Source organism: Lipotes vexillifer, unplaced genomic scaffold (assembly GCF_000442215.2).
Source record: "Lipotes vexillifer unplaced genomic scaffold, Lipotes_vexillifer_v1.1 scaffold648, whole genome shotgun sequence".
In the NCBI taxonomy this organism is placed as follows: domain Eukaryota; kingdom Metazoa; phylum Chordata; class Mammalia; order Artiodactyla; family Lipotidae; genus Lipotes; species Lipotes vexillifer.
This window is the reverse complement of record NW_006797096.1, coordinates 1,631,262-1,644,531: the sequence shown is the minus strand read 5'-3', so window position 1 is coordinate 1,644,531 and position 13,270 is coordinate 1,631,262. Positions and strand designations below refer to the sequence as shown.

At 41.3% G+C, this 13,270-nt stretch overlaps 1 protein-coding gene across 1 annotated transcript in view; it reads right to left on the bottom strand.

The window, feature by feature from the left end:
* LOC103073473 (aldehyde oxidase 1) overlaps positions 1–13,270 on the bottom strand; it is an 81,399-nt gene that overhangs the window by 55,289 nt on the left and 12,840 nt on the right. The window contains exons 6-15 of the mRNA XM_007469201.1: positions 11,384–11,445; positions 9,436–9,525; positions 8,709–8,789; positions 7,739–7,883; positions 6,929–7,021; positions 5,925–6,076; positions 5,636–5,729; positions 3,979–4,088; positions 2,770–2,954; positions 1,637–1,799 (exon numbers count right to left, since the gene is read on the bottom strand). Of these exons, the coding sequence (XP_007469263.1) occupies positions 1,637–1,799; positions 2,770–2,954; positions 3,979–4,088; positions 5,636–5,729; positions 5,925–6,076; positions 6,929–7,021; positions 7,739–7,883; positions 8,709–8,789; positions 9,436–9,525; positions 11,384–11,445 (1,175 nt within the window). The remainder of the gene's footprint in view (positions 1–1,636; positions 1,800–2,769; positions 2,955–3,978; positions 4,089–5,635; positions 5,730–5,924; positions 6,077–6,928; positions 7,022–7,738; positions 7,884–8,708; positions 8,790–9,435; positions 9,526–11,383; positions 11,446–13,270) is intronic.

Here is a 13,270-nt window from a genome sequence, read left to right as displayed (position 1 = left end):
TCTCACTGTTGTGGCCTCTCCCGTTGCGGAGCACAGGCTCCGGACGCACAGGCCCAGCGGCCATGGCTCACGGGCCCAGCCGCTCCGCGGCATGTGGGATCTTCCCGGACCGGGACATGAACCCGTGTCCCCTGCATCGGCAGGCGGACTCCCAACCACTGTGCCACCAGGGAAGCCCCTAATGGTTATTTTTTACAATTTTAAATTTTTAACAGAAAATTAAAGCCAACAAAGGCTATTATTTTTAATAGCAGAGGAATATTAATAGAGGAAATTGAATAGAAGGTAAAAGACTACAAGATGGAAGCTGTAATTTATATCATTTGATTCATCCAATAAATTGTATTAGTTTGCTATTAATTGGAGGAGTGTATAGTTGGCTTTATTACTTTTTCTCTTTTGAGTACCTAGTGACAATATGTCACTTATATATGATTTCAAGTTACTATTCTAAAAACTTTGATACAAGTGTTCTGGTCCTTAGTTCTCACATATAATGAGAAGATACCTTCAGAAGCAATGATAAGAGAGAACTCTGCCTCTAATTTAAAGTGATCATACTAGGGCTTCCCTGGTGGCGCAGTGGTTAAGAATCTGCCTGCCAATGCAGGGGGACACGGGTTCGAGCCCTGGTCTGGGAAGATCCCATATGCTGCGGAGCAACTAAGCCCGTGCGCCACAACTACTGAGCCTGTGCTCTAGAGCCCGCAAGCCACAACTACTGAGCCCGCATGCCACAACTACTGAAGCCCGCGTGCCAAGAGCCTGTGCTCTGCAACAAGAGAAGCCTCCACAGTGAGAAGCCCACGCACCACAGCGAAGAGTAGCTCCCGCTCGCCACAACTAGAGAAAGCCCGCGTGCAGCAACGAAGACCCAACGCAGCCATAAATAAATAAATAAATAAATAAATTTTTTTAAAAAAGTGATCATACTAATTTCTATACCACATGAGGAATGTTTTTGGCTTCTAGTCTAGTTTGGTCTGCTGATTGTAGCTTGGGATTAATGAACCAATATGGCTGAAGTTCCCTTTGGGTCTAGCAAATTTATTCCAAACTTTTTTCAGTTGTACCCTCCCTAGCCAACAGTCTTATAACTCTAATTGTTTGTCATAAGGGAGGCCAGGTGAAAGAATGCCCGGATGCTTACTACTGTGATCACCATGGTTCTCTGAAGCATTTTTCCTATGATGACCCATTTCTCAATAACCTTGTGGAGTGGCTGCCATTGCCATCTTACAAGTGAGAGAAAACAAAGCTGAATCCAGAGAAGAAAGCCAAACGTACAAAGGTAAATCTTGACAGGTGGAAGAAACACTCTCCTACGGGGAAATATATTCAAATCATTAACAGGTTTCTGAACACCATGGAGACATACAACAGGTCAGAAACAAAATAACTGAGTGGTATTAAAACAAATCCCGCACAACTCTGTGGTCTACTTGCCATTCTTCCCCAAACACTCACTCCATCAACAGACGGCCTGCCATACGCCCAGCAAGCCCGTGAGTCTCCGATTTGGGTTGCCTTTTCTATTCTATTCTACAGCTATTTGGCAGGGAGTTGTTGCTGCCACTTTGTGTATCCCCAGAGCCCCCAAGACTGGGAAAGGTAATGCATGGTCAGTTCCACTTACCATCCTCTTCAAGATCTGTGACACTTCCAGGTAGAACTTGAAGAGGAAGCTGATGATGAGAGTCCTCTTGAACTCTACCCTCCCACCTGGGGCTGAGCCTGGGAGGGAGACTTCATCCAGAATCAGCCTGCAAGCTGCGTCCAGCATCTCTTCATTCCAGCGCCTGTGGGCGTCAAAAGAGAAGACTCCTAGCCCAACAGGACTCACTACCTCACAGGCTCAGTGAGCTTGTAAGACAAATATCAACAGTTTAATGCAGGAGAAACAGAGTACAAACTCCAGAGTCAGGCAACCCAAGTTCAAATCACAGACCACCACTCTCAAGGTGTCTGGCCTGGGCCCACCAGTTCATCATCTGTAAAAGGGCAGTAATGGTAGAACACAGCTCCTGGAATGGTCGTGAGAAAGAAATGGCAACTCATGTTAAGTCCTCAGCCCAGGAGTAACTGCTCCCTATATCACTAGAACGGTTATTGCATGCCAGGTTCTGTTTTACGTACCTTATATGTATCCATTCATTCAATCCTCTCAACTGTCCTATGAGGTGTGATTATCTCCCTGACTGATAAGGAAACTGAGGTACTGTAAGATTAAGCAAGCTGAAAGAGATCACATAATTTATAAGAGTTGAACTGAGGTTTGGATGCAGGCAGTGTGGTTCAAACAAGATCGTGGTTTTAACCGTTAGTCTATTACTTCTGAAATGTTAACTGGTACCTAGTAAATGCTCAAGAAATACTGGCGACTAGTATTACGTATAGAAATAAAAAAGTTAGGTATGCACATGCATTTAGCAAGTTATTATAAAACAAACTCCCATAATCTATCTTTCATAATGGTAAATTATTCTCTTATGATAAAGAATGCAGATTTACTCATTTTGCTTACTGTGTCTATATACTATTGGGAGATGGGTTCACACACACACACACACACACACACACACACACACACACACACACTATATGGTGTCCACTTCAGAATTCACTAAGACACATGGGAATAATCATGAGATCTTATTGGAATTCCATGTCATTAAACAGAAAGGTAGTAAGCATTTTTCTTCTTGTAATTACATGACACCACAAAAAGAGCTGCTCTATTACTTGGACACTAAGGACATGAATCCATACCTTCTGATGAGTTTCTGGCAGGAATTCTTTGCACAGATGGTGGTTGGACCAACGCCTCCATATGCAATGGATAACTCTCTAATGATGCCATCTCCTCCTCCAAAAAAAACTCTCATTCCCGAATTGACTATTGCTAGCGCATTCTGTTGCCGCTGGGCTTGTCGGAAGGCTGACACAAACTCCCACTGAAAGCAAAAGTGAAGTGGCACCTATAAAAACACACTGAGGGACAACTGTGCACAAGGCAGTTTGTTTATGTTGCCTCATTTGACCCTTGCCACACTCTCTGTTATGGGCCAAATTGTGTCCCCCTCAAAATCGATAAGTTGAAGTCCTAACTCCCAGTACCTCAGGATGTGACTGTATCAGGAGATACGGTCTTTAAAGAAGTGATTAAGTTAAAATGAGATAATCAGGGTGGGCGATGATGCAGCATGGTGGTGTCCTCACAAGAAGAGGAAATTTGGACACGGACACAAACAGAGGGAAAGCACACGGAGACACAGGGAGAAGATAGTTATCTAAAAGCCAAGGAGAAAAGCCAAGGGAAAACCAACCCTGCAGCACCTGGATATCACACTTCCAGCCTCCACAAGTGAGAGTGTAGTTAAGCCACCCAGGCTGTGGTTCTTTATTATGGCAGCCCTAGCAAATTCATACACCCTCCAAGGTAAGCTTGATTATTCGCATTTACAGATGAGGCATCTGTAATTAGGAGTGATTCAGTAATGAGCTCAGGGTCAAAGTAGGTCTAAAACTAGGATTCACTCTTGAGTCTGACTCCAAAGCCCTTCTTCTTACCATTAAGTTCTATTGCAAATTTATAGCCTCTTCAAAACCTCAAGGTATAAGTAGAAGTATAGTTTTAAGTCTTATTTAGGAAAAAGCCTCACGGGACAAAGAATTTTTAAAAATCTGTAAGAAAGTAACTTTAGAGGTTGGTTTGGGTGGGGGGAAGGTGGGGAGGGAGAAAGAGACACAGAGAGTGAGAGAGAGGTGGTGGGCAGGGTTGGGGAGGAAGGCAGAGTCAAAGGTCTCCAGATTCTAGCAATGATGGGGGGTACATAACACAAGTGAAATGTTAACTATTCACAAATCCTCATATTCTCCACTGCAAACACTCAACACCTTTTCTTAACCCACCCTATGTTGGAATTAACAAGCTGTGCACTCACAAGTAAAACCAAGAAACTGAAAGGACATTCTCACCTTCCTCGAATAAGGGATGTTCACTGAGGTCAAGATTTCTTCAGGCTTAAGGTCAGCACTGGGGCATTTTCTGAGAAACTGCTCATTTAAAGGAATCTGTCGTTTTCCTTCTGTGGAAAGAAATGACACTTCCCCTGGAATCTGTTCTATTAAACAATCAAACTCCCAAAACTTGGGAAATAATTCTACCAAATATCACAGGAAATTTATTGTTTGAGGAAAAAAGTGCTCTTCCTATGTTTAAAAACCTTTCACCATGAAATGGCATCTTGCAATGTTTCTTCCCATCTAGGGCCCACCTTTTTTTTTTTTTTTTTTTTTTTTGCCTTCCTTGCTTGATTATAAATAAAAATATCTAGCAGAGTAGACCAGAGGTCAGGTAGAGTCGGACCTTAGCACTCTTTCTGAACAGCATGATTCATTTTGAGCCTTTTAAGAAGGGAGAGGACATTAATATCCCTTTTGATATTCTAATAAAGTCATTCAACAAACATTTATTTACAAACAAGAACCCTACTTGATACAGTAGTGAATAAATAAATTGCCTTTAATGAATTTTTATACTAGTGGGATGCAGTCTTATTTGTTTATATCTTTTCTCAGCACCAAAAGAATTTCTGTTCTTTAATCAGTATATTGGGGGGAGGAACTGTTTAAAGCTATAATGAAATAGGACTTTGGGATAAAGCTAAGAAGCTTTTGATATTCATATTTACATCACAAAACCTATTTCTCAATAAATGATTTTTTAAAGGATGTTACTTAAATTGATAACTGAATGTACACCTTCTTCCTTAAGATAATTTTGTGGTTTAGATGACATGAAGAGTAGGCATTTAACAATGCAGGTAACAGAAAGTTAGTACATATTTCTAAATGAAAAAAAACAACGGATGTATAGAGGACCAATGAAAACTTCCTAATAATTGTCGACAAAGTTAAAATAAAAGAAATAACTGAAAAGTCCTGGACTTAGTTTCAAAAAACAAAACTCAAGTAAATAAATATAGAATGAAGCCCAGCCACTGTTCAATAGAAAAAGGTCTGCAGGCTTCCATCAATGACAGCATGAGCACATAGCATGACGTGGGTGTCACACACTCCTGTACCACCTGGAGAAAGTCTTTGACAAAGGGGCCCTATCGTTGTCAACAGCCTAGAGTTCTCTCCACTATTCAGATCACACCGGGACACGAACCAACACTGGTCGATGTCAGGTGACCAGTATGGGAAAACATCTAGCACAAGTCCTCAAAAAGAAAGCGATGAAGACATTGGGTGTGTGTGCATTTAGGACCAGACTGACCAACTTTCCAAGCATCCAGAAAGGCAGAGGAATTAGTAATATTATAAAGGATAGTAATTTTCAAAACTGGACTTCCTGCATCCCTAGAGAGGCAAAAGGGTAGGAGGAACAGGGTTTAATAATCCCTAAGAAGGAGCTGTCACTTACTTTTTTTTTTTTTTTTGTGGTACGTGGACCTCTCACTGTTGTGGCCTCTCCCGCTGCGGAGCACAGGCTCCGGACGCGCAGGCTCAGCAGCCAGGGCTCATGGGCCCAGCCGCTCCGCGGCATGTGGGATCTTCCCAGACCAGGGCTCGAACCCGTGTCCCCTGCATTGGCAGGTGGACTCTCAACCACTGCGCCCTCACTTACCTTCTGATAGCAAGTTGAGGGTACAGTTGCCCACGGCCAGGAGGGGGTTCAGATCTGAATCTGGATGCCTGCTCACTATGTGGCCCCCTAGAGACTTTTTAAAATAATGGGTTATTTTCACTCCACTTATATAATTATAAAGACACAAGTGGTAAAATAAGAATCAAGCAAGACTTTGGAAAACTATTCTTTTTGTCTGTTCCAAAAGAATGAAAATGTCATGATTTATCAGGGACTGTCATTCATGGGACACACACCACACTAGATGTTACAGTCGTCAGATACATACAGCCATGCTCCTGATCTGGGATCCAGCCAGAGTTTCCAAATGCTTCAAGAGAGCATGGCACATCTGTGTCTTCTCCTCCGGGAGCTTCAGGATCACATTAGCCAGGATGTCCTTCACCTGAGCCAGGCTGAGGGCAGCACCTAAGGTCAGTCCTGAAATGAAATCATTTGTAGATAACGCAATGTGATCACTGCTGACCTGGAAATGTCCATTAGATTTTAGACTACAGATATGGGCTCTTTATGCCAGATACATGCTACCCTGCTTACTGGTGCTCATGGTGGTGATGGTGGGAATAGTGGTTGGTAATGGAGGTGTTAATGATGATGGTGAAGGAGGTGATGGTGTTGGTGACAGAGGCGGGGGTGATAGTGATGGAGGTCATGGAGGCTAAATTTTCTGAATACTCACTGGGTCAAGCACTATGCTGAATGCTTCACAGAATTTTATTGAATTCTAACAAAGCTTTGAAGTATTAATAGCCCCCCACACACTGAGATTCAGTTAAGTAACTTGACTAAGTTTTTCAGCTAATATATGACATGGTCAGGAACTGGACTCCAGAGCCAGACTCCAAACCCACATTTCATTGCTTCTCATCATTGTCATTAAATCAATTTCCTTTATTGAAATGGAAAAGCCAGTTTGTAAGCTGCTTAATACGTAAACTTGTTTGGTTACTACTGTGCTTCTGGACAGCAAAGACTCTCATCTTTATCTTCTACCCAGCACCTAGCACAGTACCCTTCACTGAAGAGCTGTGACATTTCCCTCATACAGCAGACATAAAAGTTCTTCAGTGAAAATCCGACTCTTTAGACAATTAGTATCTCGTATAATCATAGAGAATTCTTCCCTGAGCCTCCTCCAGAGTTATCACCTTACAAGGGAGTCTCTCTGTATATTCTAATTATGAGTAAGACTTTTTTTGCTTGTCTGCTGAGCAAAGCAAATAAGCTGATTAATGCATTTTAACCAAGAAAATAGGGACCTTAAGAACTCACCATTATCTGTATAGTTTACAACACTCAGTTCTTCAATTCTATCAGGAGAAATTATAACTGGGTGAAAGATGCCTTTAAATTTCATGTCAGGCCCTGAAGGATTAGGAAAAAAAAAATAAGCAGATTGAGGTGAAGGGGGGCTAACTGCCTTTTAAATTTTGAAATTGTGATTAAAACTAATGTCTTTAAATATAAAAAAATTACATATCTATTGGTCTGTTCATTGCCAAATCGCACACACAGAGAACAGACAGGTGGATTTTCACTAAACTTGGGGAACTCTTTGGACTCGTCAGACTAAAAACTTGGCAGACACGTCCAAGACCACGTGTGGCATACTCAAAATTCTCCTGGGGAAGACTCTATGAGACTCCTCAAAGAAGTAGGCAGTCAAACTGAGTTTACAATGGACACCATAGAAAGAGCCTGTCACTGCAGTTTAAGAAAACCTTATTATGGCCATTGAGACGCCACTGAGAGAGGAAACAGCAATTTCAAATACAAGCCCCAGATCAGTCTCTACATGGAAAGACAGGACAGCTGTCACTGGAGCTGCTGCTGCTAATTTGTCACGGAGCAGGCCCCTTGGGTACAGCTCCTGTGCACTGCTCCGATTAGGGCAACAGGAATTCACTTATGTGATGGAAATTGTAAAAGTCTCTTGAGCAGTGCTCAAGGGAATTCAAGTATAAATGATTTAAAATGTTATTTCAGACTGCTTTTTCTGAGAACATGCATATATGAGGTTTTCTCCTCCCCAAAGCCCTTTGCCTCAGTTTCCTCATAAGAAGTCCCTGGGGATCTACATACCCACAGAGGTGTTCCCCATAACAACCGGGGCCTGGGGATACTTGACTTTGGCTTCTAGAAGTTCCTTCAGGGTCACTGGAGAAATCCATGTCATTCTATCACCACCAAAAATCCTGGTCCTTTGTGGTTGTTTCTCAGCCATTGTCTATTGAAAAAGCAATAAGATTCAAGATCGTCTCGTGATAATATTTCCACCTGTTTCTTCTCTGTCTTTACAGGAACAGAGAAAGGAGATAGAGATCTTTTTAAAAAATAAAATAAAAGTGGGACTTCCCTGGTGGCGCAGTGGATAAGACTTGGCGCTCCCAATGCAGGGGGTCCAGGTTCGATCCCTGGTCAGGGAACTAGATCTCACATGCCACAAGTAAGAGTTCGTATGCCACAACTAAGGAGACCATGTACGGCAAGTAAGACCCAGCTCAGCCAAATAAATAAATATTTTTTTAAAAAAATCATTGGAAAAAAGAAAACAAAATAAAATGAAAGTCACCTAAAAGTAGAGCTTTACTAGGAATCAGAGTAAAAGATAAAATGTGACAATATTTTACTCCTTCTGGAGACTATTCCAATACATCTCCCTTTGGTGCTTTTATATCTCAAAAGAATCCATTTCAATGCTTAAAAATATTTTACATGCTTAATTTCGTCAAAACATTTAGTGGAGGAATAAAACTCAGCAAAACCGGAAATAGAAAACATGTCTAAATCTACAGATGCTGTGATGTCTTTTCAGGACATTTTTAAATACATACCATCTGCTGCTTCTTACATTCAACTGTCCCCTGGTGGTGACTCCACCCTCATTCCCCCATCTCTGCCCTGGTCCCATACTCTTTAGACCTTGGACTGAGAATGGCAGGTGGATATTACCTATTCACCAATCAGCCTTCGAGAGGATCCATAAGCAAATATCCTTCCTGGCATTTCACCATGAATTCCTCTAGGATGAGCTCAACTTTGTCTTACTTACCATTAGCTCAGGAGGAAATATCAATTCCTGAGTTGGATCCAATGGCAGAAACTCCTCTTCTGAGAAGAGTTTTAGATTTGTCTTAAAAAGAGAAAGTACCAGAAGTTATTGTCATCAGGCAATTCTCCCTACTTTAAATCCTTTTGTGGAATAAGGTCAGATGAAGATAGGCATAGAAGAGACAGACAGACAAAAAACCCCACTGGTCAGCCATGGTACCTGGGCTCTAAGCCAAGGGCTCTAACACAGACTAGGTCACCAGCATCTCAGTGCAGATGCTGGTGGGCCTCCAAAGCCCTCAGCCCCTGCACATGCTCCTTGGAGTCTTGGGGGAGCACAGGAGGCAGCAGCGTGAGACACAACTGAGAGCCAGAGCACTCCCTTGAATTGCCATGTCTCTTAGCACTCCCTGCCCTTCCATTTCCCTAACATCTCCACTAGAAAAATGACTTGAAGAAGGCTTTTTTTAAACTAAGAGACAATAAGAGATCAATGTGTTCTCCTTCCTATAGGTAGTTGTATGTGACCAAGAGTAACAACAGGAGTGAGGGATGAAGTTGTTAGGTTAGATTTTTTTTTTTTGATAGACATGGGGTGAGAATGGGGGAGGGGACATGCTGCACACCTCAAATTAGCTACCTTACACAGCCATCTAATCTTCCTAAAGTTAAGTTGGACTCTACTCATGTCCTGAGAAAATCTTATAAAAAATTTACATTTCACTGACCTCATTTCCTTCCTCAAACTCTGGTAATCCATTTATTCCTTGATCCAAACAGCAAACCCCATTTTCTTTACTTTGATAGCAGCCAGAAGTCTAGCGGGTGAAAAAAACAAATAACCAAGAATTTATTGTTGATTCTACTAAATATTTTTTCGGCTTTATTGAGATATAATTAACAAATAAAATTGTGAATGGCCATCATCAAAAAATCTAGAAACAATAAATGCTGGAGAGGGTGTGGAGAAAAGGGAACACTCTTGCACTGCTGGTGGGAATGTGAATTGGTTCAGCCACTATGGAGAACAGTATGGAGGTTCCTTAAAAAACTACAAATAGAACTACCATATGACCCAGCAATCCCACTACTAGGTATATACCCTGAGGAAACCAGAATTCAGAAAGAGTCATGTACCAAAATGTTCATTGCAGCTCTATTTACAATAGCCCGGAGATGGAAACAACCTAAGTGCCCGCTGTCGGATGAAGGGATAAAGAAGATGTGGCACATATATACAATGGAATATTACTCAGCCATAAAAAGAAACGAAATTGAGCTATTTGTAATGAGGTGGATAGATCTAGAGTCTGTCATACAGAGTGAAGTAAGTCAGAAAGAGAAGGACAAATACCGTATGCTAACACATATATATGGAATTTAAGAAAAAAAAATGTTATGAAGAACCTAGGGGTAAAACAGGAATAAAGACAGAGACCTACTGGAGAACAGACTTGAGGATATGGGGAGGGGGAAGGGTGAGGTGTGTTAGGGCGAGAGAGAGACATGGACATATATATACTAACAACCGTAAGGTAGATAGCCAGTGGGAAGCAGCCGCATGGCACAGGGAAACCGGCTCGGTTCTTTGTGGCTGTCTGGAGGGGTGGGTTAGGGAGGGTGGGCGGGAGGGTGATAAAGAGGGAAGAGATATGGGAACATATATATATGTATAACTGACTCACACTGTTATAAAGCAGAAACTAACACACCATTGTAAAGCAATTATACCCAATAAAGAAGTTAAAAAATAAAATAAAATAAAAAAATGAAACCAAAAAAAAAAATTGTGTATATTTAAAGTGTACAACATGACTATTTGACATGCGTATACTTTGTGAAATGATGACCACAACCAGGTTAATTAACACATCCATCACCTCACAGTTACCATTTGTGTGCGTGTGTGTGTGTGTGTGTGTGGTGAGAACACTTAAGGTCTACTCTCTTCACAAATTTCAAGTACACAACACAGTATTATTACTATAGTCACCAGGCTGTAAAGATCTTATAACAAATTCTGGCACATGGCAATAAATATTAACAATGGCTGATTTAATATTTCATTAACAAGAAATAATTTATTAATTTATTATTAATAATTTACTAATAAAGAAATATTAACAATAACAAGTATTATCAGTCTGTTCTTATGATACACTGCTTTCATCATTTAAATTCCAAAGGGCCGTCTTATGTCCCTCATTTCAACATTGTTTGTTCATCTATTCATTCAACAAGCATCGATTGAGTGCCTAATTCCGTTGGTGCACAGTGACTCAGCCTCTGCGTCAAGCAGACCACATTCTGGTGAAGAGACAGAAGAGCAAATGGGCAATTACACCACCGTGTGCCCAGCGCTGTGATAGGGGTGCGGGAGCAGCGGGGCAGGGTACCCAACCCAGACAAGCAGGTCAGTTAAGACCCCTTGGAACAATGACCCACAGCCAATGTCGAAGTGCTCAGGTGCTGCCTGTGTGTCTACCAGGGCAAGCTCAATGAACCAGGGTAGGCGCCCTGCTCAAGATCAAGTAACAAACAGCAATTACGGACCTTGAGATAAGAAGTAGCCCTGCATTAGTGAAATGGGCTATTCTGCTAATCACACCGCCAACCCGCACCATTTTGTTTCATTGAGGAAAAAATATACTCAAAAACGTGTTCCTTTCTACTCACTTTACAGAAAGTCTTGCATGCATCGATTATGGGCCTGTATCCAGTGCAACGGCACAAGTTACCTGAAGGGGAAAAACCCAACTCTGTTAATCAAGGAACCTAGAGAGAGGCACCGTCTGCCAAATGCATGCTGGAAATAAGGACCCCATCCAAGAAGGAAGCCCTGTTTGACATTTTGGTCCCCAAATCCGCAAAGTGGGATTTTTTTTTTGTCAGCTACTTGGGATACTTGGTTGATAGTCCTGAGGTAGTCTAACAACTCAGCTATTTGTACTTTCTCTCTGTAAACAGTTTTTATATCCTCTGCTTGTGATAGGTGCTCAAAGAACACAATGATTTCAAGCCAAGAACTCTTGGTCTATAGGCACATTCAAGAACTAAGCTTCACAACCCAAATGCCCATCAACAGATGATTGGGTTAAGAAGATGTGGTATATATACATATAATGGAATGTTACTGAGCCATAAAAAAAGAATAAAATACTGCCATTTGCAGCGATGTGGATGGACCCAGAGAATATTATGCTAAGTGAAATAAGTCAAAGACAAATACTGTATGCTATCATTTATATGTGGAATTTAAAAAATAATACAAATATACAAAACAGAGACAGACTCACAGACACAGAAAACAAACTTGTGGTTACCATAGGGGAGAAGGAAGCAGGAAAGGCAAATTAGAAGTATGGATTAACAGATACAAACTATTATATATAAAATAAGCAACAAGGATTTACTGTATAACACAGGGAATTTTACCCATTATCTTGTAATAACCTATAATGGAATATAATCTGCAAAAATACTGAATCACTTTGCTGTACACCTGAAACTAACACAATATTGTAAATCAACTATACTTCAATAAAAAAATTTATTTTCCATATGCAGTAAAAGACAATGTAAATAAAACTACATTGTACATCATTTTTTTTGATATTTAAAAAAAAGAGCTAAGCTGCAGTTGATAGAAAGATCAAAGGCATTATACAGCAGCAAAGATAATTTTTAAACTCTGGAAGCAACTGGGCACACAATTTATTCCACAGTGGTCCATATCCCATGTTCTCCCCCAACCCCCAAATCTGGCATCTATTTAAAACACAAAGCCACTGAAGCCAGCTGTCTGGGGTTGGGTCCCAGGAATCTTCATTCTTTACAAACTCCTATGTAAGTCTTAAGCACCCGAAAATTTGAGAACCCCTTGTCACTTGTTCACATCACAAACGGCTATGAGATCAAATGCATAATAAGACTTAAGGGAAATAAGGCAGAAGACAGTTTGTGTCTTATGCACCTCCCCTTTCTACTTCTGTTTAGTCCTGTCTTCCCTGGAACACTTTCACAGAGGAGCTGAACACATGAGCTTTAGGCCCATGTAACATGGCAGAGAAATAAGGTCCCTGGGAGACAGCAGACAAGTAGAGCCATGGAGAATTTCACCAGAAATAGGATTTGGGAGGCTCTTATTCTTTACAATTGTTCAGAGCCTTGTTAATGAAGGCCTCCTCCGATGCTCCCCCCTATCCCCCACTACACACACACACACACACACACACACACACACACACACACACACACAGCTCCTGAACTTGATAAACTAGCTCCAGATAAAGGCAGTTCTTTGAAATAAGTATCACCAGAATATGTCAGTCTCTTTGATTTCATGTTGTATTCATCATGAGCCCTCTGATAACTACATATTGCCCTGAGAGCACCCACCCAATAGGAGAGAGAGGCATGTGGAGATAACTGGACCCTTTCCAAGGGTAAATGAATAAACTGGCTTTGTAATTATTATTAAAACAAGCAAACAATAAACAAGGGAGGAGACTCATAGACTAAGACAGACTTGAGGGCTTCCCTGGTGGCGCAGTGGTTGAGAGT